Here is a 26969-nt window from a genome sequence, read left to right on the forward strand (position 1 = left end):
GAGTTCTGCCACTTGCTGGCAATGTGCCTTTGATCAAGTAACTTCTCTCTGTGACCATCAGTCTCCTGATCAATCTGATGGAGATTCTAATGCCTACTTCAGAGTTGCCATGTGCAGCCTGGTGCCTCAGTAACTGGCACACTTTAAATACTTATTTGTAGCTGTTAATTAGCAATTATGTATAAAGTTTACCTTTTTTAAGTACATTCATAAGGCTAGAATTTTACAGAGCAGGAAAGATTCATAGTTAATGACCACATCCCATTCCCGTTGGATGCAACAGCATGTATGCCAAAGAAGGAATTGTTCTTCTCAAGGCATCTAGGAATGCTAAATACAGACAAGAGCTGTGTGACTACAACACAGTCAGTGATGGACCACATACACCACGGTGGTCCCATAAAATTATAGTGGAGCTGAAAAGTTCTTATCGCCTATTCATAGCCATTATAACACATAGTGCAATGAGTTACCTACACATCAGTGGTGCTGCAGGTATAACCAAACCTACTGCACTGCCAGTCATATAAAAGTATAGCACATACAATTACATATAGTTCAGAATAATAAAGTATAGTACAGAATAATAAAAGCGACTGTTACTGGTTGATGTATTTATTATACTATATTTTTATTCGTGATTTTAGAGTGTATACTTCTCCTTCTACTTATTAAAAAAAGAACAGTTAACTGTAAAATAGCCTCAGGCAGGTCCTTCAGGAGGTATTCCAGAAGAAGGCATTGTTATCACAGGAGATGACAGCTCCAGGCAAGTTACTGCCCTGAAGACAGGGACAATGGTGATCCTTACCCTATGTAGGCCTAGGCTAATGTGTGTGTTTATACCTTAGTTCTTAAAAAAAAATTTACAAAGTAAAAGTCAAAAACTTTTAAAATAGAAAAAAAGCTTGAATAAGGACACTAAGAAAATATTTTGTACAGCTGTGCAGTTTGTGTTTTAAGCTAGGTGTTACTGTAAAAGTACCAGAAAGTTTTAAAAAATTAAAAAGTTTATTAAGTAAGAAAGTTACATTAAGCAAAGGTTTATTATTAAGGAAAAAAATATAAATGTGTACAGCCTAAGTGTACGGTGTTCAAAAAGTCTATACTAGTGTGTAGTGATGTTCTAGGTGTTCACATTCACTCATCACTCACTCCCTGACTCACCCAGAGCAACCTCCAGTCCTGCAAGCTCCATCCACGGTAAGTGCCCTATACAGGTATACAGTTTATTATATTGCGTGCCATATTTTACTATACCTTTTCTATGTTTAGATACACAAATACCACTGTGTTATAATGGCCTACAGTATTCAGTACAGTAACATGTTGTACAGGCTTATAACCTGGGAGCAACAGGCTGTGCCAGAGAGCCTAGGTGTATAGCAGGCTGTATCACCTAGGTTGTGTAAGGGCACTCTACGATGCTGGCACATGATGACATTGCCTCACAACACATTTCTCAGAGAACATATCCTCATTTAATGATGCATGACTGTAGTTACTGAGCCTGGAGGAGGAGGGGTGCCTGAGAGAGGTCTGAAATGATTAAAAAAGAAACAGGTGAGGGAACAGTGTATAAAGGTGGGGAGAAATGACCACCTTTTGGGAAATTGGTCATGAGAAAAGAAACCACAAGCACATCAGAACGGCTGACATTAAAAGTCCATGTTAGAAATGCGAGATCCTAGGCCCCACCCCAGACATACTGAGCAAGAATTGCTGTCGGTGAGACAAAGGGATGTGCATCGTCACAGGCTCCCTGTACCCCAGCCAGGTGATTTCTATGCACACTAAAATATGAGACCCACTTAGCAAGATGCTAAGGAAGGCCTCACATGTGTTCAATCAAGTTTAGCCTAAAGCTGCCTCCTTACATATTTTAAGTTTGGCCTAAAAGTTTCTCTGCACATCCTGAGCTACAATGGAGGTATACACAGACCTTAGCGACACTTGTGCCAATCACCGAGTTTTGGCCCATCAAACGTAGCCAACGGTTGGAACTGCATTCAAGTAAGGCAAACTCTGAGCCGTAACCAATCCTGCAGTCTGTCTATACCTCACTTCCCATTTTCTACACGTCACTTTCCTTTTTCTGTCCATAAATTATCTTCTACCACATGGCTGCACTGCAGTCTCTGAGCCTACTCTGGCTCTGGAGACTGACTGATGCACGAATCTTTCATGGCTCAATTAAACTCCTTTAAATTTAAATCTGCTGAAGTTTCTGTGTTATCGTATGTCACGCTAAGGTGTTTGCATGTTACCTTAAAGGCAATGAGAAGCTGTGGACAGGTTTTAAAAGGCAAGATGAAAATGGGCTTGCATTTTAGAAAGCGTAGTGTATTGTCAGCTGCCAGCAGCTCAAAAAAAAAAGGGCAGTCTAGCACAGAACACTGCTTTAGGGCAGAGTAAGAACCCTAGAGTCCCTCCAGGGCTCAGGAATGCTCGCACATTCTTACTTCCTTTACCTTTAGCCTCTTACATTCAATAACTGAACACAAACATACCTTTTACAGGCCATAGTCTCCTACTAACATCTAGGTGCTACATAAAAACGCTGTAAGAACTTTATGACATTCATCAGAACGTTTGGAGAAAACAAAAATTACAACACCATTTATATGTCAGTGACCAAATGCTGTTTCCAAAATATTACTGGCATTGTCACCTCCCTTGCTGACAAATATTAACACTTTTCAGTTTTAGACAGAGCTGGAACAGATGGCCCTTTGAGCCCCTGTTTACTACTTTATTTTGTGTGAAGTGGTTTCCTCTCCCACTCAGGAAAGGAAAGGTGGGAGGATGTAAACTTGAAGAATTTACCAGCTGGAGTCCTGGGTGTTCCAGCTGGAGCCTGAAAGGTGACTTATTTATTCTACAGGACTCCATCACAGAGGAAGGTTTTTGTGCAAGACTGGCTGGGCCAATCTTGACACAATGCCTGTGAGCAGCCACAGAGTGCAGCCTGGACAACAGTGCTACAAGCCAACTTCTGAGCCCCACACTAAGCGCTACATAGGCCTTTAACCCTCACGACAGGTTCTCCGCAATTTTTCTGGTGAATATGGAACACAGAGATTGAGTAACTTAGCTCAGGTTATACACATGGAGGAGCAGGGATTCAAACCCACGTCCAACTGACTCGAGAACTTACAACCAAACCAATTAATGGGATGTATCAAGTAATTTTCTATTTTTCATATGTTTTGATGCTTACATGTACATGAAGTAAATAAGCACACTTAATTCATAAGGCTTACAACATATTCCAAACAAACGTACAACACCCCTAGAAATCACCTAGTACAGAGGTCAGCAAACTTCCTCTATAAAAGGCATATAAATATTTAGACTGTGTGAGCCACACATAAAAGCCACACAAAAGCAGCCACAGGCAACACCTAAACAAATGGGCATGGCTGGGTTTTAATAAAACTTTATTTACAAAAATAGGCAGGAGATGGGCAGGTTGCATTTGACCTCTTAGTGAAGTTTGAGAAGTTTGTGGCCGCCTGACCTACTGGAAAGGACAATGAGTTTAGAGTTAGGGGACCAAGCCTCTAACCCTGATTCTGTGCCTAAGCCAGCTGAGCGACCTTGGGCCAATCACTTCCCTTCTGTTTCTAAGATGTGCACTTGTATAGAATTCTCTTCTCAACTGACTGCAAAAATAAGGTAAAAATATATTTTAACACACCAAAATGTTAGCTGCAGATTCTTCATCAAATCCAAGGATAATGAACCAGTAGCAGCAATACTTTAAAGTAAAAGCATAAAGAAAAAGTAAATTCACATTTTAATAGTACCTCTATGTGTCAGGTGCTTTGTAAAATATAATCTGACTTCATCCTTCATAAATGAAGAATGTCAGAGAAGTGAAATCACATGTTCAAGGTCAGACAGCAAATGGGAAGCAGGATCTAAGCCCAGCTGGCCGCTCCCTCAGAAGCTCAGGGCTGCTCTGCACAGGGGGAGCCAGTCTGGGTCAACGAGCCCTTGATCGATGATTCTGCACCGAGGATGACATATGAGGACTTCTGGGGGAGGATTTGGGAGTCGGGCCTCACCTCCCCCTCTTCAGGACTCTTTCTCTCTGTCCTCATCTGTCTTGTCCACCTCCTCTCAAAAGGATCATACTCCATTTGGCCTGAATAACAACGTGAGAATCTGAGATTTGTTTCCTTTGGTTCTGGGTGGAAGGACTGTGACTCATGGTTGTCCAGAATGCCAGGACAAAGTGGTCTGAGAAAGCAGGGAGGGAGAACAGGAGGACCAAGCACTCCCCCAAAGAAGCTGTGACTGGTCCTGCTGCCCACACCAGCACCATAGGGCAAGTCGGTTTTGTATCTCAGAACTTAGTCCGAAGGTAAAAGTCTATGTGATGAAACATAAACCTGTGAAATTACCCAAGTGTGCCTGACCTTGTCTGTCTCCTTAACTAACCACTGCATTTCAGTTTATAGGCATCCATTTAAAACTGTACCTTACAAATGGGGTTGGGAAAGGGAAAGTGAAACCAAACAGATGGGGATCATCATTGTTGCTTCCTTTACCCAAAAAGAAGAAAAGCAAAAATGTTCCCCAAATACAGAAGGGTGCGTGTGTGTCTCCACTGTCAAAAAAGGAAATTTTTTTCTTTTTTGGGACAGAATTTCACTCTTTTTGCTCAGGCTGGAGTGTGACGGCTCAATCTCAGCACACTGCAACCTCCGCCTCCCAGGTTCAAGCAATTCTCCTGCCTCAGCCTCCTGAGTAGCTGGGATTACAGGCATATGCCACCACACCTAGCTAATTTTTATATTTTTAGTAGAGATGGGGTTTCACCATGTTGGCCAGGCTGGTCTCGAACTCCTGACCTCAGATGATCCCCCGCAACTCAGCCTCTCAAAGTGCTGGGATTATAGGCATGATAATTGCCACTGCGCCCAGCCAAAAGCTAATTTTTTTAAAAGGCAGGGCCAGGCATGGTGGCTCATGCCTGTAGTCTCAGCAGTTTGGGAGGCCAACTCTGGGGGATCACTTGAGCCCAGGAGATGTTACAACCTGGGCAACACAGCGAGATCTCATCTCTATAGAAAAAAACTGGTTAGGCATGGTGTTACGTGCTGTAGTACCAGCTCCTGAGGTAGAGGGGAGCAGGGGCAGGCGATGTTAAGACAAGAGGATCCCTTGAGCCCAGGGGTTCAAGTCTGCAGTAAGCCATGATCACACCACTCTAATCTTGCCTGCATGACACAGCAAGACTCTGTCTCTTTAAGAAAAAAAAGAAAGAAAGAAAAAGGAAAAGACATAGCTAAGCATTCAAGGCCCAATTCTGATCAATGTAGCAGCAACAAACTCACATCAGGTCTCCTGCCTTAATCACTTAAAGTGGGCATACACAGTGCTCCAACTACATGGCCTCCATTCCACTTCACCATGCCTGAGGAGCACAGTTCCCCTGCTGTTCCCTCTGCTTGGAGGAATCAGGGGTGATCTGCTCCCTTGCTGCCTGCTGAAATTCCACCTCGTAAAGCCCAGATCAAATGTCACATTCTAGAAGACACATGTCAAAAGCTCAACTTCTCTCTGAACTTTTACAGACAGATCATCAGTTTCAACTCCCTCATATTGCCTGGGAGGAAAACAAGGCTCAAAAACATTATGGGACTTGCTGTAAGTCACACAGCTAGTCAGTAAAGACTTCATCTGGAAACCAAGTCAGCAGGTGGGATGGGCAGCAGGCAGGAGAATGTCCAGGTTGACCGCCCTATGAGAGCCCTCTTCTCTTCTCCTTGGAGCACAGGCCACTTGAACTCTCTCTAGACTCTGCCCTGCACTCCAGGTTACAGCTTCCTGTTTGTGTCCACATTTCTGACTTGTCTTTTTCAGATGTCCAAACCGTATCTTACCCTCATGTTACCTCAATGCTTCGGTTCCCTTGGGCCTTCAGTGAGTCCCAGTAGTCATTCAACAAACAAAACAAAACACCAGCCTCTGCCACTCTGGGTATGTCTACCTCCAATCAGCTTCCATGCCTTGCCAGGAGCCACCTAAAGTACTGCTCGCTCCCCACCACTCCTCACTGAAACCTGCAGACATACACCATGATCTCCACAATCTGATACAAGTCTCTGAATGGCCCTTCCTACCTGTGATGGTTAATTGTAGGTGTCAAGATGACCGGATTAAGGAATACCCAGATAGAACAGGTAAAGATTTTATTTCTGGGTATGTCTGGGAGAGTGTTTCCAGAAGAGACTGGCATTTGAATCCATGAACAGAGTAAGGAAGACCCACCCTCACCCAAAGTGTTGGGCACCATCCACTCAGCCGAGCACCCAGATAGAACAAGAAGAGAGAGGAAAGCCAAATCTGCTTGCTCTCTCTTTCACAGCTGAGAAGTCCTTTTTCTCATTCTCTTGGACATCAGAACTTGAGGTTCACCAGCCCCTGGTCTCCAGAACTTGCACCTGCAGACCCTCAGGTTCTCAAGCCTTCATCCTCAGACTAAGTTACAACATCAGCTTCCATGGCTTTGAGGCCTCTGGACTTGGACTGAGCCATACTACCAGCTTCTGCGGCCCTCCAGCTTTCAGACAGAATATGGTACGGCTTTTCAGGTTCCAATAATTGTATTCGTCCATTTTCACATTGCTATGAAGAAATCCCCAGGGCTGGGTAATTTATAAAGAAAAAGAGGTTTAATGGACTCACAGTTCCACGTGGCTGGGGAGGCCTAACAATCATGGTGGAAGGTAAAGTAGTAGCAAAGGCACATCTTACATGGCAGCAGACAAGAGAGCATGTGCAGAGGAACTGCCCTTTATAAAACCATCAGATGTCATGAGACTTACTCACTGTCACAAGAAGAGCATGGAAAAAAAAAAAAAAAACCTGCCCCCATGACTCAATTACCTCCCACTGGGTCCCACACATGACACATGGGGATTATGTGAGCTACAATTCAAGATGAGATGTGGGTGGGGACACAGCCAAACCATATCAACAATCATGTGAGACAACTCCCTAATAAATCCCTCTCATCTATCTATATATTTATGTCTGGAGAACTCTAACAAAGTAACCCTCCCGCCTTGTTTCCTGACACTCCACCTGTCCAGAGCACCACAGGCTCTTCCTCACCTCTGACCTTATCCTGCTATTCCTTCTCCTGGAACATACTTGAAAAGCTCCCCTCCCCACATCACTTCTCCATGGCTAACCCCTACCCATTCTTCAAGACTCCGAATTTTAAGAAATGACCTCCTCCAGGAAACCATTCCTGACTACCCTCTCTCCCAGGTGAGGTGCCCTCCTCTGTGCTCCCAAAGCACCCTGGCATCCCTCCTCCACCAAGTGGTTCTCAGCACACATGTCCCCGCTCTCCACTAGACCATAACCTGAGGCAGGAGCTGCATTTGCTTCTCCAGCACCTAACACAATACTCAACACATTAAGTCAGACTGAAAAATCGTCACTCACTAGTTACCTTCAGATCCAACAAACTTACAGTGTATCATTTCACCAAAATATTTTAAAATATGTAGGCCCTATGTATATGACAGCATAAGATCAGCAACAGCAAAGGGACATGTCCACAGATCACAGCAAAAAGCATTTACTACATACACAGTCTTTAAATAAAGAGCTTAAGATGCATGATGGCATTAGGAACTGCCAGGCACTCCCCACTTTAGTCCCTTTAGAGAGGTGTGATTACCTCACCAATATGGCAGCTGGCCATGGTAGCTCTGGGTATAAGCAGACTTGGTGCATCAGGAGGGAGCATAGATCCACAAAGCACAGGGAGAGAAGAGGAGAGTGCTGACTAAGGTGATGGCCAACAGGAGGCTCAAAAAAGGAAAATCCCTCACCCAAAGAAGCCTCAAAAGCACCCACAGGAGTCCCCAGGTACTCATCTTTGGGAAGTGAATACAAAGTAACTTCAGGAGACCCCACCTGAGATGCCCCACACAAGACTGGGGATTGGTGGGCTGTCAACAGATGGCTAGATGGAAACCCTGAGCCTCACTGAACTCACAGTATTGGATTCACACTGGGTGATTAGTAACCGGACCCATGGGCAGGGAACTGAGATAAGAAAGCAAGCAGCTAGCACAGGAAAAACTTATACTTGCCTTCAGAAGCATATGTGTTACCCAGACTTGAAGGGAAGGAAGTGGGTATCAAGGTACAGGGGGAGGAGGGGAGAAAATGAGGAAAACTTTCACTAGAAAAACAGCTGCCAAAAAACAGATAGGATTTCAAAAGAGACTCAAGACTGAACACTTCAGAAACATTTCAGGAAAATGCCTTTTTGTTAATTTCAGTTGGAGTTGGGACTGACGGTAAAGTGGTGATGCTGCTTCCTTCCACTAACTTGCATTACCAATTTACAAACACCCTTTCTTAACTCTACCCAAATGCATACCCTCAGGAACAAACCCTGGCCCACGCTCCACGATCAGAAAATTCAGTGGGCCACAGGGGTTAGTTTCATCTGCTTGTTGTCCTTCCCCATCCTCTACCCACCTGAAAGGAGACAGCAATGAGCTCTCCTCCTCCTCCTCCTTCTTAGGTGACAGCACACCCACCCAGGAACCCAGAATTATTATTCAATGGTTCCTCCCTCACTATACCACTGATCCTCAAACGGGGGGACAGGACACCAAGTCAAGTCCTCTTTCACGTTCTGAGAAATCCTTCAACTCTGGCCTCTTCTCTCCAATCCCACAGCCTCTGCTCTACTTCATTACTAATCATTTTCCACACTAACTGTTGCAACAGCCTTTTGTCCTTCTTTCCACCACCTCCACATCCTGGCTGCATCCACTTCACCAGATGTATCTTCCTAAAATCAGCAATCTTACCACAACTGCCTTGTCAAAAACCTTCAGGTGGCTGCGCACAGTGACACACACCTATAATCCTAGCACTTTGGGAGGCTGAGGCAGGTGGATCACCTGAGGTCAGGAGTTTAAGACCAGCCTGGCCAACATGGCAAAACCCCGTCTCTACTAAAAATACAAAAATTAGCCAGGCATGGTAGTGGGTGCCTGTAATCGCAGCTACTTGGGAGGCTGAGGCAGGAGAATCAGTTGAACCTGGGCAGTAGGGGCGGAGGTTGCAATGAGCCGAGATTACACCACTTCACTCCAGCTTGGGCGAAAGAGTTAAAACTCTGTCTCAAAAAAACAAAAACAAAAACAAAAAAACCTTCCAGGTTCCCATTTTTTAGGAGATACAACCCAAATTCCTTAGCGTGACATTCAGGACACAATGACTCATGATCCAAGGCAGCCTTTATGGTTTCAGCCCTGGACACCCTCCTTCCCACTGTGCCAAGTGCTCTCTTACTTCTGCCCATCTCAACTCCCCCCAAGCCCTTCCCCAAGGGGGGCCCAACACAATCCTGCTTGCCCTTTGAAACCTGGTTCAAGTACTATCTCTCCTTTCAAGTCCTTGCCAGCCCCTAAACTAGGGAAGCCAATCATCCCTGTTTGTACCTGTTGTCTCAGTGCAATTCCTGAAAGCACTCATTTACTCAGAGTGCCCTGCTTTGAATGATACTTTATATGGCCCTCCTTTCTACCCTGACCCAAAGACAGAAATATTAGAGTGACTTGTGTAAATGTTTTGCTTGACCTCAAGTGTTTTGCCTGCTCCTCAAGGGTAGTAACTGTCTTCTTTTAGTGTGTTCTTGTTCCAGCATCTAAAGACTGTTAGCACCTGAAAGGGGTGAAATGAAAGAATAAATCTCGGCCAGTTGCAGTGGCTCATGCCTGTAATCCTAGCACTTTGGGAGGGATCACCTGAGGTCAGGAGTTCAAGACCAGCCTGGCCAACATGGTGAAACTCCATTTCTATTAAAAATACAAAATTTAGCTGGGTGTGTTGGCAGGCGCCTATAATCCCAGCTACTCAGGAGGCTGAGACAGGAGAATCACGTGAACCCATGAGGCAGAGGTTGCAGTGAGCCGTGATCCCACCATTGCACTCCAGCCTGGACAACAAGAGTAAAACTCCATCTCAAAAAACAAACAAACAAAAAATAAAATTTTCAACAAAGAAATGTAAAACAAAAAAAAGCCGGGCGCGGTGGCTCAAGCCTATAATCCCAGCACTTTGGGAGGCTGAGGCAGGTGGATCACTAGGTCAAGAGATTGAGACCATCCTGGTCAACAAGGTGAAACCTCGTCTCTACTAAAAATACAGAAATTAGCTGGGCATGGTGGTGCGCGCCTATAGTCCCAGCTACTCGGGAGGCTGAGGTGGGAGAATTGCCTGAACCCAGGAGGCGGATGTTGCGGTGAGCTGAGATCGTACCAATGCACTCCAGTCTGGGTAACAACAGCGAAACTACGTCTCAAAAAAAAAAAAAAAGAAAGAAATTTTAAAAAAACGAATAAATCTCAATTCTAAGAAAATTGTGGTAATGAATTTTATCTAAACTTCAAAGAAGAAATCTGCCAAATCAGAATTAGATCTAACAATTCCTGGGCCAAAAAGTAGGATGTGAAACCATGTCACATAAGCCATTTATTTCCTAGTCAGTGAGTCTCAGTTTTTTTCACTGTCAACCCCCAAGGGAGCCTAAGTAGAAAGCTTACTTTTTAAATTCAATAATAGGTTCAGAATGACTCAATAAATATTTTTAAAGTTAGGTTGGGCATGGTGGCTTACACCTGTAATCCCAGCACTTTGTGAGGCTAAGGTAGGTGGATCACTTGGGGTCAGGAGTTCGAGACCAGCCTAGCCAACATGGTAAAACCCCGCCTCTACTGAAAAAAATACAAAAATTAGCTGAGTGTGGCAGTGGGCGCCTGTAATTCCAGCTACTCTGGAGGCTGAGGCAAGAGAGTTACTTGAGCCCGGGAGGCAGAGGTTGCAGTGAGCCGAGATCATGCCACTGCACTCCAGTTTGGGTGACCAAGTGAAATTCTGTCTTTAAAAAAAAAAAAAAAGGCAGGGCCAGGCACAGTGGCTCACACCTGTAATCCCAGCACTTTGGGAAGCTGAAGTGGGCCAATCACCAGGTCAAGAGATCGAGACCATTCCAGCCAACATGGAGAAACCCTATCGCTATTAAAAATACAAAAATTGGCCGGGTGCAGTGGCTCACGTCTATAATCCCAGCACTTTGGGAGGCCGAGGCGGGTGGATCACAAGGTCAAGAGATCAAGACCATCCTGGTCAACATGGTGAAACCCCGTCTCTACTAAAAATACAAAAATTAGCTGGGCATGGTGGTGCGCACCTGTAGTCCCAGCTACTCGGGAGGCTGAGGCAGGAGAATTGCTTGAACCCAGAAGGTGGAGGTTGCGGTCAGCTAAGATAGTACCATTGCACTCCAGTGTGGGTAACAACAGCGAAACTTCGTCTAAAAAAAAAAAAAAATTAGCTGGGCGTGGTGGTAGGCACCTATAATCCCAGCTACTCAGGAGGCTGAAGCAGGAGAATCACTTGAACCTGAGAGGCAGAGGTTGCAGTGAGCCGAGATCATGCCACTGCACTCCAGCCTGGACGACAAGAACAAAACTCCATCCTCCCACCAAAAAAATAAATAAATAAACATTTTAAACAGCTATGAACATTTAACCTTATAACTGTATTTGCTGAGTGACTTTTAATATAATATTAAACATAATGCATCAAATAATATATGCAAATTATCAATTTATATAACTACATAATAGCAATGCAATCAAATTTTTAAAAAACATTCAAAACTGTTATTTTTCCAGTAACAGTAAAACCATTGCAAAAATTATTTTCAATAGCAAAAGTAAAACTATTGAAAAAATTATTTTCTGAAAGTGATTTTTTTTTGAAACAGGGTTTCACTGTCACCCAGGCTAGAGCACAGTGGCCTGATCGCAGCTCACTGCAGCCTCAACCTCCTGGGCTCAAGTAATCCTCCCACCTCAGCCTCCAGAATAACTTGAGACTACAGGCAGGCACCACCATGCCCAGCTAACTATTTACATTTTTATTTTTGCAGAGACAGGGTTTCACTGTGTTACACAGGCTGAAAAGTGATTTTTAGTGAACTTAACTTCTGTTTCATATGAGAGAATTTCTAACTTAACTGTTAGAGATTGATCCAAATACTGTCGATGTTTTCCTTTTTGGCACTTGAGATAATTATTGGTGAACTGAATAACTTTAATAGAATTAAATAAAAAAATATAAACAATTTTCATTCAATTCTCAAATCCTTATATTTGAGGGCCAAATATAAGCAAGCCACAAGGCACCCAAAAGTGCCTCAGAAGTATGTGAAGGTAACCAACCAAGATGACTTCAAGATCAGGCAACTGACAAGAGAGACAGTCTTCCAATCACAGCTAGTGTAATACCCAAGAAAACCCAGTGAGAGAAATTCAAATATTAAGAAACAAACTTTTGTTGACTGAGCTTTAAAGAGCCACAAACTATTATAATATCTAAGATGCTGTGCTCCCCAATAACCAATTTTTGCCTCCAACGAGGATGCAAGGCCTAACTTCAATGCTCCCAAATTTATCATACCAGCACCTACAAAACACAAATTAAAAAATCAGTTTACCCAAGAAAACCTCTATCCCACAGCTATCATGAGAGCTTTTCTACCATTATCATTCCTTGGCTACTTTTAAAGAAAAAGATTTCCATACCATTAGCGCTTCTCCCAAAAGAAACTCCCTTCCCCCACCCCACGGCCCCTCAAAAACAGCCTAAATCTTTTGAGCTAGAAGAACACTCAGGGCTCATCCAGCCCCTCTTTCTTCAGATAAGGAAGCTGAAAGAGCCCTCTGGGGTTAAGAGACTTGATCAATAAAGGTCAACCATCATGGGCAGGACCTTGCCTGTCTTGTTCACTGTTGTACCTCCAGGCTAGTACAGGGCTTGGCACCTAAATAGCTGTTTACACACATAAGTGATTAACAACTATGGGGCAAAGAGAGGTAAGAACCAGGTGACCTAAAACAAGCTATTTGCACACCTAGTAAAATTGAAGAACTGGGTCTTATGAACTCAAGGTTAGAGTTCTTCAAGCCCATTTACAGTATGGGACTTTCTACAAATAAGTCAAGGGTATCCAGTCTACAACACACAACTTCTTTATCTGCTCACACTTACTTGATCTCCTTTCTAGAGTTCTGGTACACAGGTCATAACTCCCTCATCAGACTGAGAACCCTAAAAAGGCAAAACTGTGTCTTCTCTAAGGCACCTACTAAGTTGGAACCCAAAGTAAATGCTCAGTAAATGCTTGCTTAGTTTATAGCAATGGAAGTGGTAGGCTGTGAGGGACAAAAGTAAATTTGGCATGAACAAAGAATTGTCTGTATTTAGCTCATCAACTAGGACTAGTATAGTAGCACGTAACAGAAGCGTAATAGTTGCTTTTCACAAGATGGCGCCGAAAGCGAAGAAGGAAGCTCCTGCCCCTCCTAAAGCCGAAGCCAAAGCGAAGGCTTTAAAGGCCAAGAAGGCAGTGTTGAAAGGTGTCCACAGCCACAAAAAAAAGAAGATCCGCACGTCACCCACCTTCCGGCGGCCCAAGACACTGCGACTCCAGAGGCAGCCCAAATATCCTCAGAAGAGCGCCCCAGGAGAAACAAACTTGACCACTATGCGATCATCAAGTTTCCACTGACCACTAAGTCTGCCATGAAGAAGATAGAAGACAACAACACACTTGTGTTCATTGTGGATGTTAAAGCCAACAAGCACCAGATCAAACAGGCTGTGAAGAAGCCCTATGACATTGATGTGGCCAAGGTCAACACCCTGATTCGGCCTGATGGAGAGAAGAAGGCATATGTTCGACTGGCTCCTGATTACGATGCTTTGGATGTTGCAAACAAAATTGGGATCATCTAAACAGTCCAGCTGGCTAATTCTAAATATATGTATATCTTTTCACCATTAAAAAAAAAAAAAAAAAAAGAAGCGTAATAGTTAATGAATGAAGAAAAATGAATGATACAGCAAAAAACTGAGAGCTTTTAAGCAACATCTTTTCTGCAGTCTTTCATTCATTCAACAAATATTTATTTACCAAGTACTAGGTGCCAGGCTCTCTGCTACTCTGAAACATAACTTCCCACACACAGTTTCACCCACAGAAACCTAACTCCTCTCATCAGCTAATGCACCTCTAGCGTTCACCTTGTAAGCAGTGAGCATAGCTGGGGTGACCATTTGTCAAAAAGTATGTTGGAAACAGTACCAGTTTACACCTATTATCCCAGTGCTAATTAATAATAGCACTGCCTCAACAATGCCCTAATCTAGAGAATTATATAGCCCTAAGTACAGCAAATCTTTCCCCACAAACACACCAAGATTCAAATATTTCACCCTACAGTCTTGGGACCCTCAACGCAAGGGAAAGGCTGTAACCAAGGGTCTGGACAGCCGGTTTGCCCTATGTCTCTCAGTCATGGAAGGAGGGGCAGTTCAGTTCTTGTTTTGTTTTTGTTTATTTTACGGCCCACATTTATTGTATTCCGTGTCAGGGGATTCCTGGCATTAAAGAGATAGACGGAAATCAACCGCCTCCTCCAGCTCATCCACTATTGCATCATTTGAAACCAAAGCCTTCTAAAGGAAGCGACTCCTACAATTCAAGTCAGGTAAGATGGCAGCAACAGCAACTGTGGGTGCTGGCTGCTGCTGGAGCCTCGGTCTCAACTTCAAGCGCAGGGAGAGCGCTGTCTCTGGAGCTGCCAGGTGCTGAAAGAACAGTCAATAAATCAACAGGTCCGGCGCGCCCGCTCCTGCGTGCTCAGGCCCGGGCGCGCCACGACTGTAGGAAGTGGCCGATTAGTCAAACACAGCTGAGACCAAAGGAGGCCGGAGTCAGTTCTCAAAGTGCTTTCCCTCCAGCCACCGCCGACTCTGAGGACCCGCTAGGGGAAGTGTCCGGGCCCCGTGGAGGGAGGGGGAAGCGCCACAGCCTGAGCTCCGGCTTCCGCCCTCCGACCCCGACCCCTGGCAGCCCTGCCCTACTATCGCGGCAGGTACCCCTCGACTCGTACTTCCTCCGGCAGTCCCCTCTTTTCATCAATCTTAAACCTTTCGGTTCTGCCACCAGGAAACTTCCATAGAAGGTCAGATTCCCAGGTCGAGAGATGATTCCAAGAAAACCCACAGGGCCAGTGTTGGGACGTCAGGGTCTGACTTCATAAAGCCCAGGCGTCGCTGGGCCCGCTCGAACAGGTCAGAGCTGCGGGTCCTCCGCTCCCGCGCCCTCACGCCCATCTAAGTGCCTGCCGAACACGGGTCCTCCATCCCCACGACCCACGGGGCCGGCGGCCCGAACCTCGGCAGCGTGTCCGCTCAGCGCGCCGCAGGCACCCTCCTAGCTCCAGCGGGGACAGACCTGCTGAGGCCGGGCGCCCCCACCCGGCGCCCGCCCACCCCCGAGAGGGGACCAAGGGGGCGGGGCCTCGGCCGAGCCTGCCCGGCTGGCTCTGCTGTCCAGGACTCCCGTCCCGGGATCCAGGGGTCGTGCCCGCACTCGCCATCGGCTCGTACCTCGTCCGCTTCCAGCTCCGCTCGGCTGCCTACGAGCGCCATGTTCTTCCTCCGGCTGCTGCCACCCAAAAACCAAGCAGGGGACTCGGAGCCGACTCCCGCTCTCAGCTCCGGGCTCAGCCCAGCGCAAGAGACAGAGAAAGGAGGACTGCCCGGCGCACCCTCCAGGTCTCGGGGCGGGGCAATGCAGCTACGCGGTTTCCCCGCCCCTGGAGCCGGCAAACCCCTAAAGCTTCCATTTTCTCCGCGAACGCCGCGCTAGAGGCCAGCGACTTGCCCGGCCCCCAGTAGGCTCGCCCCGCCTGTGGCCGCGGGGGAGCAGCCAACCAGGCTCCCACAGTGCGTCTCCGCCCCTAGCGGGCGGCCGCCCCGCCCACGTGGGCGAAGTCACCTCCCAGATAAAGTTTCCTGGTCTGGCACGCCCCCTCCGGAGGGTTCCCTAAGGTTACCTGCTGCATGTGCTCTGCGGAGGCTGGGTACACCTGTAAAGAAGCTAGAGAGCGCGGGGATGACAAAACCAAGGTCAAAGCAGCGCCCCACCTGGGGCCCGTGGAAGCATCCGCCTAGCCCTTGGTCTGGTGCCATTTTCCCTCGACAGATGGGCACTGCATCTCGCAGATGGTGTGGCCCGAGGGCACCCCTGGGTCATGGTCACTGGTCCCCGAGAGGTCTTTGACACACCACCCGCCTGGACACTAGGTGGGAGGACTCTGTTTGCCTCTGTGTTCAAAAAATAGAAAAAATACGGGACAGAGAATTATACATCTTGGAACTCCTCTACTGCCTCCTACCCGGACCGTGTATCTCCCCATAGCATCCTGTATTGACCCCTTTTGTAACTCCAAACGTAGGTATGTAATTCGTGCTTGAACTATAAACTCCATGAGGGTAGGTTGCTGTCTTCTTCAAGACTGTATCCCCAGCACCTAGATAGAACACTGTCTTGCATATAGTAGGTGCTCAACAGATATTTGTTGGCTGAATTTGAAAATTCAAACTTACTTCTCATATGTAAATAGAAAATTAAAAGCTAGATCTTTACGAGTTTGGGGGAGAGAGGTCAGCTTTACATATAGAAAAATACACCAAATTAAATGTGTAATTCAATGACAAGTGTTTACAAAACATCCCAGTCATAATATAGATAGAACATCCTGAAAAGTTTTCTGTGACCCATTGCTGTCAATTTCCTACCTCCACTCCCTGACCTCTGTCAATCACTGATCTACCATCAACATCGATTTGCCTTTTTTTTTTTTTTTTAAGACGGGGTTTCACCATGTTGGCCAGGCTGGTCTTGAACTGCTGACCTCAGGTGATCCACCAGCCTCGGCCTCCCAAAGTGCTGAGATTACAGGCATAAACCACCGCGCCCGGCCCGATTTGCCTTTTCTAGAATTTCATATAAATTTAATCAGAGCATGTGGTCTTTCATGTTTGACTCGTGAAAGACTATTTAATAGTCATCCAGTGATAATTGTAAAAACAGCTAGGCCAATCATGGTGGCTCATGCCTGTAATCCCAGCATTTTGGGAGGCCGAGGTAGGCGGATCACAAGGTTAAATGATTGAGACCATCCTAGCCAACATGGTGAAACTCTGTCTCTACTAAAAATACAAAAATTAGCTGGATGTGGTACTGGCAACTGCTTTACTGACACAGAAAGAAAGAGGGAAGGGTGGCTAGGGCCAGTACAAAGCAATGGTTATCAGGTAGGCCCTAGATAACCTGCTGGGGTTCAGATTCTGGCATTCCTACTTACTTAACTGCTGTCTGGTCTCAGGCATATTACTTGAACTCTCTGAGCCTCATCAGTTTACTCATCCGTAAGAGAACAGCACCCCGCTTTATGGGGTTATGAAGAATAAATGAAATGCTATATGCAAGAGCTTCAGTAGAGTCCTGACACATAGTAAGGACTCAATAACTATTAGCTATTTTTCTTTCTTCTTTCTTCTATTTTTTTGAGATAGAGTCTCACTCTGTTACTCAGGCTGGAGTGCAATGGCGTTATCTTGGTTCACTGCAAACTCTGCCTCCCGATTTCAAGCGATTCTCTTGCCTCAGCTTCCTGAGTAGCTGGGACTACAAGCATATGCTACCACATCCAGCTGAGTCACTTTGCATCCTTAATACTTGCTGTATGATCTTAATGGTTTGGTAAGTACTTTTACACTAGAAGAGTAAAATGGTTTCTGCACCAGAAATATTGAAAAAATGGGTTAGATCATGATGGTTGCTCACCTCTCTGAATTGTCTAAAAATCCTTGAATTGTATACTTACACTGGGTGAAATTTGTGATCATATAAATTATATCTTAGTAAAGCTGGTTTAAAAAAACTAGTTGACACAGGCTAGGTGTGGTGGCTCACGCCTGTATGGGATTACAGCACTGGGAGACTGAGGCAGGAATCTAGCTTGAGTTTAGGAGTTCAAGACTAGCCTGAGGCTAATAACTACAATTAGCCTGAGAAACATAGCAAGACCCCATTTCTAAATAACAATACTTTTAAGGCCAGGCACAGTGGTTCACGCCTGTAATCCCAGCATTTTGGGAGGCCGAGGCAGGTGGATTACCTGAGGTCAGGAGTTCCAGACCAGCCTGGCCAACACAGTGACACCCTGTCTCTACTAAAAATGCAAAAAATTAGCCAGGCGTGGTGGCAGGCACCTGTAATCCCAGCTACTAAGGAGGCTTAGACAGGAGAATCTCTTTAACCCATGAGGCAGAGGTTGCAGTGAGCCGAGATCACACCATTGCACTCCAGCCTAGGCAACAAGAGTGAAACTCCGTCACTAATAATAATATTTTATTATTTAGAATACACTTTCTGAACAGATGGAGTCAGATGGACTAGAAGAGACCTAGAGTTTGTTTAATTCCAATACCCCTGAAAATTTCCATTCCTTCCCAGATCCCCAACCCACTCCGACCTCCTCCTATGTTTCACTTTCTGAGGCTAGAATTCCTGTCCAGGTCCAGATTCTACTCTGTATTACTCATGCATGATTCTGTTTTTTAAAGTTCATTGGTTCCTAAATTGATAGCACATCTTTCTGACATGAAGCCATCTCGTTGGTAGCTTCCTCTCCCATATGCTGTTATTCTGCCTTAGGAATATCAACTCTTCAAATTTTGAAGAGATACGAACAAACCTGGCTCTAATTAGTGACAGAATTATGTTATAATGAGAATCAAGTGTATTATTTAAAAATCTATACTTATAAATGAAGCTTGACTGGTGTTTTTGTTGTTGATTTTTTTAGATATCAGGGAGCAAATCTGAAGTCCTGTATGTTTTAAATTCACATCAGAAGATAAGCAACATTCATGTTTCAATTATAAACACTGAATGAAGAAATGTATTCTAGCCACTGGAACCTCTAATTAAATTTGCTTTGCTCAGGGCAACTGTCAACTTTCTTTGCCCATACATGTGATTTTAGCATGTGTGATTTTATCATGAATCACAAATATAAAACACTTTTTCTTCAAAGAACAATTAGAATGGATTTGTTTTTCCACAGAATCCCCCTCGCCAGGTTGCTGGTAAAGTTACACTGTAGCAGTGAAGTAAGATTGCTCAGATAATCCACATCCCAGAAGTAATTAGCGTAGAGATTAAGCAAGAGGGTATCTGAATCATTTCATTTGGAAGCCACACCTACTGGAAGCTGTTTGGGCTTCAAAATAAATCTAATATTGCAGACAATCTGATCTTCTTTTAAAATTTTTTCTTTTTTTTTTTTTTTTCTTTTGAGATAAGAGTCTCACTCTGTCACCCAAGCTGGAGTGCAGTGGCTCGATCTTAGCTCACTACAACCTCCGCCTCCTGGGTTCAAGCGATTCTCCTGCCTCAGCCTCCCATGTAGCTGGGATTACAGGTATGCACCACCACACCAGGCTAATTTTTGTATTTTTAATAGAGATAGGGTTTCACCATGTTGGTCAGGCTGGTCTCAAACTCCTGACCTTGTGATCCACCAGCCTCAGCCTCCCAAAGTGCTGTGATTACAAGCGTGAGCCAACACACCTGGCCCAGACAATCTGATCTTTAGTATTCCTGAACATGTTACCTTTAACTGAAAGTTTTTTGTGCTGGTATTTGATTTTAATAAAAAATTGAATCTTCGGCTGGGCATGGTAGCTTATGCCTGTAATCCCAGCACTTTGGGAGGCTGAGGGGGCCAGATCACCTGAGGTTGGGAGTTCAAGACCAGCCTGACCAACATGGAGAAACCCTGTGACTACTAAAAATACAAAATTAGCCAGGTGTGGTGGCACATGCTTGTAATCCCTGCTACTCAGGAGGCTGAGGCAGGAGAATCACTTGAACCCAGGAGGCGGAGGTTGAGGTAAGCCAAGATTATATCATTGTACTCCAGCCTGGGAAAGAAGAGCAGAACTCCATCTCAAAAAAAAAAAAAAAGATAAAAGAAAAAGAAAATTGAATCTTTATGATTTGTGCCATAGGAGAAGCTCAAATCTATGAAATAAGTGCTGGTCGTAAATCATGTGTTTGTCAATGGCTATGTCTCATATTCATGTCTTAGCTCCTCAAGGAAAACTTCCCCTTCTAAAACAGCCCTCCCTCTCAGTCACACTCTACCACATCCTCCTGCTGTATGTATACCACTGTTCACTACCGGGAACTCTCTTGTTCGTTTGTTTGCTTGTTTATGTCTATGTCCCTTAACAACAGCACACTATAATATAAGCTCCATGAGGAAAGGGATCTTGTATTTTATGTCTAAAGCAAAAACCCCAATGCCCAACACATAATGACTACTTAATAAATGGCTATGGAGTGAATGAATGAAAGTATAAAAAGTTCATAGTACATTAAGCATTATTGTTTAGACCTAGCAGCCAATGTTTTAGCATAGTCCAGTAATAATGAGGGAGACTTAAAGAATGAAAATCATGTGTAGTCTAAAATATAAATTGTTTCCTAGGGTAATGTACAGGCTTGAGGATTATCTTTAACACATACTCAGTTTTTCAAAATTACATAAGAGTTAAGCACTTAGAGGTCCCTCAGTGACCTAAAGAGGAATAAGTCACCTCCCTGGGAGAGGTTTCTATGCTAAGGGGAAAAACCTCATCACTTAATGGAAGCTGAAATCTTCCCTTCAGAATATCCTTTTTCCAGGCACTCGAAGCTAGGCAAACATTTATTTTGCCCTACTTATTGTTTGTTCACTTTTTTTATATACACACACACACCAAAAAAATATATATGTGTGTGTATATATATATATATATATATATAATCTTTCCAATTGCCTTCCTGTTGATTTTCATCTCTTTAAACTTAATTAATATCATTTCTTCAGACAAAGAAAGTAAAACCCAAAGAAGAGAGCAACAACAGGAAGAGTAACTTTGGCAATACACAATCTCAGGGCAGAGAGTCAAAGATTTAAAAACAAGACCAAGCAGACATGAAGGTACGCCAGTAGTCCCAGCTACTCTGGAGGCTAAGGCATGAGGAGGATCACTTGAGCCCAAGCATTCAAGTCCAGCCCGGGCAACATATCAAGACCCTCATCTGAAATGAAGAAAGAAAAATGAAAAAAGAAAACGAAAGGAAAGGAAAGGAAAGAGGAAAGGGAAGGAAAGGAAAGGAAAGGAAAGGAAAGGAAAGGAAAGGAAAGGAAAGGAAAGGAAAGGAAAGGAAAGGAAAGGAAAGGAAAAAGGAAAGGAAAGAGGGGAGGGGAGGGGAGGGAGAGAGAGGGGAGGGGTGGGAAAGAGAGGGAGGAGGAAGAGAGAAAGAGAGAGAGAAAAGAAAGAAGAGAGAAGGAGAGAGAGAGACAAAAGAAAAGCAAGATCAATAAGAATAAATAACTAATTGGCAGCAGAAGCTGCTTATTGCCACCTGCTGTTCATGCTCCCGTAGCTCCATCAATAGGAGCACCTGATTTTTTTATAGAGCCCACATTCTGCCTAGCTAAATGACAGCATTTCTAAGGGTGCCTTTGCAATTAGGAATGGCCAGTGAAACTCATTTGACATCCCTGAAGGCTCTATGAAGAAAAATTACTCAACTAGAGTATGTGCCCTTTTGCCCTCATTCCAGTGAACATATGAATAATAAGAAAGAAAAAGAGCCTTATTGCTGATATTAAGAAAGTTGCAGTGGTCTGGATAGAAAATCTAACCAACCACAACATTCACTTAACCCAAAACCTAATCCAGATCAAAGCCTTAACTCTTCAATTCTATAAAGGCTGAGAGAAGTGAGGAGGCTGTAAAAGACAAATGTCAAACTAGCAGAGGTTTGTTCATGATGTTTGAGGAAATAAGCCTTCTCCAAAGCATAAAAGTGCAAGGTGAGGCAGTGAGTATTGATGAAGAAGATGCAGCAAATTATCCAGAAGATCTAGCTCAGATCATTGATGAAGATGGCTACACTAAACAAAAGATTTTTAATGTAGACAAAACAGCCTTCTAGTGGAAGAAGATGCCATCTAGAATTTTCATAGCTGGAGAGGAGAAGTCAATGCCTGGCTTCAAAGCTTCAAAGAACAGGCTGACTCTATCATTAGAGGCTAATGCAACTTATTATGACTTTAAATTGAAGCCAATGCTTATTTACCATTTAAAAAATACCAAAGCCCTTAAGGATTATGTTAAATCTACTCTGCCAGCGCTCCATAAATGAAACAACAAAACTTGGATGACAGCACATCTATTTACATAATTGTTTACTGAATATTTTAAGATGACTGTTGAGGCCTACTGCTCAGGAAAAAAAATATTCATTTCAAAATATTGCTCATTGACAATGCCACCTAGTCACCCAAGACTTCTGATGGGGATGTACAAGGAGATTAATGTTGTTTTCATGCCCACTAACAAAAAAATCCATTCTGCAGTCCATGAATCAAGGTCTAATTTTGATTTTCAAAACTTAGTGTTTAAGAAATACATTTCATAAGGCTCTAGGTGCCATAGATAGTGATTTCTCTGATGGATCTGGTAAATGTATATTGAAAACCCACAAAGGATTCACTATCCTAGATGTCATTAAGAACATTTGGGATTCATGGGAGGATGTCAAAATATCAGCATTAACAGGAGTTTGGAAGAAGTTGATTCCAGTCCTCATGGATGATTTCAGTGGAGGAAGTCACTGCAGATGTGGAAGAAATAGCAAGAGAAGTAGAATCAGAAGTGGAATCTGAAGATGTGACTAAATTGCTACACTCCCATGATGAAAACTGAATGGATAAGGAGGTGTTTTTTTGGTTGGTTTTGTTTTGTTTTAGAGAGAGTCTCACTCTGTCACCTAGGCTGGAGTACAGCAGCATAATCATAGCTCATTGCAGGCTCAAACTCCTGGGCTCTAACAATACTCCCACCTCAATTTCCCAAGTAGCTAGGACAACCAGCAAGCACCACCACACCCAACTAATTTATTTCCTGTGGAGATGAGAACACACTATGTTGCCCAGGCTGGTCTTAAACTCCTTTCTTTAAGCAATTCTCCTCTATATTAGTCCATTTTCACACTGCTATAATGACATGCCTGAGACTAGGTAATTTATAAAGGAAAGAGATTTAATTGACTCACAGTTCCACATGGTTGGGGAGGCCTCAGGAAACTTAAAATCATGGCAGAAGGGGAAGCAGGCACAGCTTACATGGAATCAGGTCAGAGAGTGAGCAGGAAGAGGAACAAACACTTGTGACAGAACTGCACGAGAACAGCATGGGGAAACACCCCTCATGATCCAGTCACCTCCCACCAGGTCCCTCCCTCAACACATGGGGATTATGGGGATTACAATTCGAGATGAGATTTGGGTAGAGACATAGAGCCGAACCACATCATACTACCTCAGCCGCCTAAAGCACTGGGATTTCAGGTGTGAGCCACCATGCCTAACCTGGAATTGTTTCTTATGAATAAGCAAAAACAGTGTTTTCTTGAGACAAATGTACTCTTAGTGAAGATGCTATGAACATCTTTGAAATGACATCAAAGGATTTAGAATATTGCATAAACTTAGTTGACAAAATAACAGCGTTTAGGAGGATTGACTGCCATTTTGAAAGAAGGTCTACTGTGGGTAAAATGCTATCAAACAGCATACATGCCACAGAGAAATCTTTCTTAAAGAGTTAACTGATGCCAGACAAGTTAACTGATCACACCTGTAATCCCAGCATTTTGGGAGGCTGAGGTGGGGAGATCATCTGAGGTCAGGAGTTTGAGACCAGCCTGACCAACATGGTAAAACCCTGTCTCTACTAAAAATGCAAAAAATTAGCCAGGGATGGTGGTGCGTGCCTGTAATCCCAGCTACTTGGGAGGCTGAGCAGAGAATTGGTTGAACCCAGCAGGTGGAGGTTGCAGTGAGCCAAGATTGTGCCATTGCACTTCAGCCTGGACGACAAGAGTGAAATTCTGTCCCCTCCCCCACAGAAAAAGGTTAACTGGTGTGGCACATTTCATTATTGTCTTATTTTAGAAAGTTTCTGTGGCCTCCCCAGCCTTCAGCAATAACCACCCTGACTAGTCAGCAGCCATCAACAACAGGGAAAGATCTTCCATCAACAAAAAGATTACAAGTCACTAAAGTCTCGGATGAGTGTTAGCACTGTTTAGCATTAAAATATTTTTTAATGAAGGTACATATATTTTTAAGACATAGTGCTATTGCATATTTAGTAGACTACAGTGTAGTATAACGTTAACTTCTATATGTGCTGGTCAATCAACAACTGTGTGCGACTGGCTTTATTGAAATATGTACTTTATTGCAGTGGTCTGGAATCAAACCTGCGATATTTCCAAGGCATGCCTGTATGCACCGCCCCTATCCTGAGGAGACCTCCGCAGGTCCTGATTCTGTTGTGCCTTTTATTCTGGCATCTTTTTTCTCATATTGCTAACACATTTTATCATCCCACAAATTCAAGTATTCTCTACATTTTAGAGGACACTAGCATCTTTTAAAAAATGATATTCTCATTGTATTTCCTGCAGAGTTCAAGAAACTAATAATTATTTTGACCATCTTCAGCAATTCTACTCTCATTGCCTCTTTTAGGCCTAGCATTTACAACACTTCTGATTGGGCACTTTGGGTTTATATTAAGCAGCTCCTAAATTCACCTACCTACCTATAGAAGGAGTCACAGATACAAACCTCTGTAAGACTTATGCATAGCAACATTTATATTCTAAAATCATTAGCCAGGTGTGATGGCACATGCCTGTAGTCCCAGCCACCTTGGAGGCTAAGGCAGGAGGCTTGCTTGAGCCTAGGATTTGAAGTCATATAACTGCCCTCCAGCCTGGGTGACAGAGTGAAACCCTGTCTCAAAAAAAAAAAAAGGAAAGAAAAGCAATTATGACTTAGCACTACAATGATTAGTTCTAAGTGTCTCTAAAAAGCAATGGTTCACAAGCCTGAGCATACACACGGAACTCTTAAAACACAGATTTTTGGTCCCAGCCCCCAGGATCTTCAATTAGGTCAGTCTGAGGTGGGTCCCGCTTGCTGCTGTTGCTGCTGCTACAGCTCCTGCTAATTCAACAACCACACTTTGAGAACCACTGCTCTAAATCATGGTAAGCAATTTGAGTCCTTTCAAGCATAAGCAGTCTGCCTGGCTTCCAGATGTAGCCCACCAACTACAAGTTAAGGAGGAAGGTCTAGAAAAGTACTTTCATACTGTGCTATGGTTTGAATGTTTGTGTCCCCCTAAAATTCATATGTTAGAACCTAATGCTGGATGTGATAGGATTAAGAAGTGGGACCTTTGGGGAAATTATTAAGTCATGAGGGCTCCATTCTTATGAATGGGGTAGTGCCCTTATAAAAGAGGTTGAAGGGAGCTGCCTTGCCCCTTCTACCATTTAAGGACACAAAAGAAGCCATCTCTAAAGCAGAGCATGAGCCTTTACCAGACACTGAATCTAGTAGCACTCTGACCTTGGCCTTCCCAGCTTCCAGAACTGTGGGAAATAAATTTCTATTACTTATAAATTACCCAGTCCCTGGTATTTTGCTATAGCAGCCTTCTGAGACATGTTGCTACTTAGCACATATGGTCTAACCTAAATGAAAAGTTGTGAAAATTTTTCCCTTGGTACTTTTCCATCAATAAGGAAAACAATCCAAGTGGTAAGAATATATCTTGTTTATGTGAATCAATAAAACTACTTTATTTGCATAAAATCTTATTTTGTCTGATTGATATATAGCTATCTATATCTATATATACATAAATAGACATAAAGCTTGGTTCTCATTGCTCCAAGACACAGCCTGGCTCCACACAGATATCAGACCATCAGTAATAAAGCCACATCTACTAGTCCTTGAGACCTGGGTTTCTGACCTTGAACAGTCCACTTCAGTTCTTTTCATGGTGTGTGTGTGTGTGTGTGCAATATAGAATGAAGGGCTAAAGTATATAACCTTCCATATCTTAAAAGCTATAGTTCGGAGATGCTAGAGATTAAACTGAAGGAAGATCTTCTTGATCCACAGTTATGAGTGAAACTGGGATGTGGTGACTGGAAGTAGCCAAGAAGATGATTTAACATGTTCCCAAAGTACCACATATCTTAAGTAATTTCCCCAAAATATCAGGCTAGCTAACGTGTTGGGAAGGAAGTTTTTTTTGAGACCGAGCCTTGCTTTGTCACCCAGGCTGCAGTGCAGTGGCACAACCTCTGCTCACTACAACCTCCACCTCCCAGCCTCAGGTGATCCTCCCACCTCAGCCTCCCAAGAAGCTGGGACCCACAGGCATGCGCCACCACAGCCTGCTAGTTTTTGTGTTTTTTTTAATCTCATCTTTCTCATCAAAAGATGAGCTCTTGCCATGTTGCCTAGGCTGGTCTTGAACTCCTGATGTAACTGCCCAAGGGGTTCCCCTTGCCCACTGCCTAGACAGAACCAATTTTTCAAGACAAGGGAATTGTGAGTTATTCATACAGAGCCAGTTGTGTTGGAGGCCAGAGTTTTATTATTCCTCCAATCAGTCTCCCCAAGAATTCCAGGAGCTGAGTTTTTAAGGACAACTTGGTGGTTGGGGGAAAGTCAGTAAGCCAGGAGTACTGATTGGTCAGAAATAAAATCATAGGGAGTCTTCAGGCTATATGTGAGGCCCATAATCATGTGTAATCATAGCTGTCTTCTTGCACTGAGTCAGTTCCTGGGTGGAAGCCACAAGATCATATGAGCCAGTTAATCGATCTCAGTGGTGCCAGCTGATTCATCAATTGCAGGGTCTGCAAAATATCTCAAGCACTGATCTTAGGAGCAGTTTAGGTAGGGTCAGAATCTTGTAGCCTCCAGCTGCATGACTCCTAAACCAAAATTTCTAACGTTGTGGCTAATGTTAGTCCTACAAAGGCAACCTAGTCCCCAGGCAAGAAGGAAGTCGGCTTTGGGAAAGGGCTGTTGTCATCTTTGTTTTAAACTATAAAT

General features: G+C 43.9%; 1 protein-coding gene and 1 pseudogene across 1 annotated transcript in view; one reads left to right on the forward strand and one right to left on the reverse strand.

Annotated features, from left to right (window-relative positions):
• The window catches only part of TTC39B (tetratricopeptide repeat domain 39B), a 146459-nt gene extending 130640 nt beyond the window's left edge, over positions 1 to 15819 (reverse strand). Inside the window, 3 exon segments of the mRNA XM_017973671.4 lie at positions 15514 to 15657; positions 15659 to 15695; positions 15697 to 15819. Of these exon segments, the coding sequence (XP_017829160.2) occupies positions 15514 to 15657; positions 15659 to 15695; positions 15697 to 15752 (237 nt within the window). The 5' untranslated portion in view covers positions 15753 to 15819.
• On the forward strand, positions 13373 to 13923 carry LOC100400330 (large ribosomal subunit protein uL23 pseudogene; annotated as a pseudogene).
• Positions 15820 to 26969: the final 11150 nt, after the last annotated feature.

Source organism: Callithrix jacchus, chromosome 1, assembly GCF_049354715.1.
Source record: "Callithrix jacchus isolate 240 chromosome 1, calJac240_pri, whole genome shotgun sequence".
NCBI classification, from domain to species: domain Eukaryota; kingdom Metazoa; phylum Chordata; class Mammalia; order Primates; family Cebidae; genus Callithrix; species Callithrix jacchus.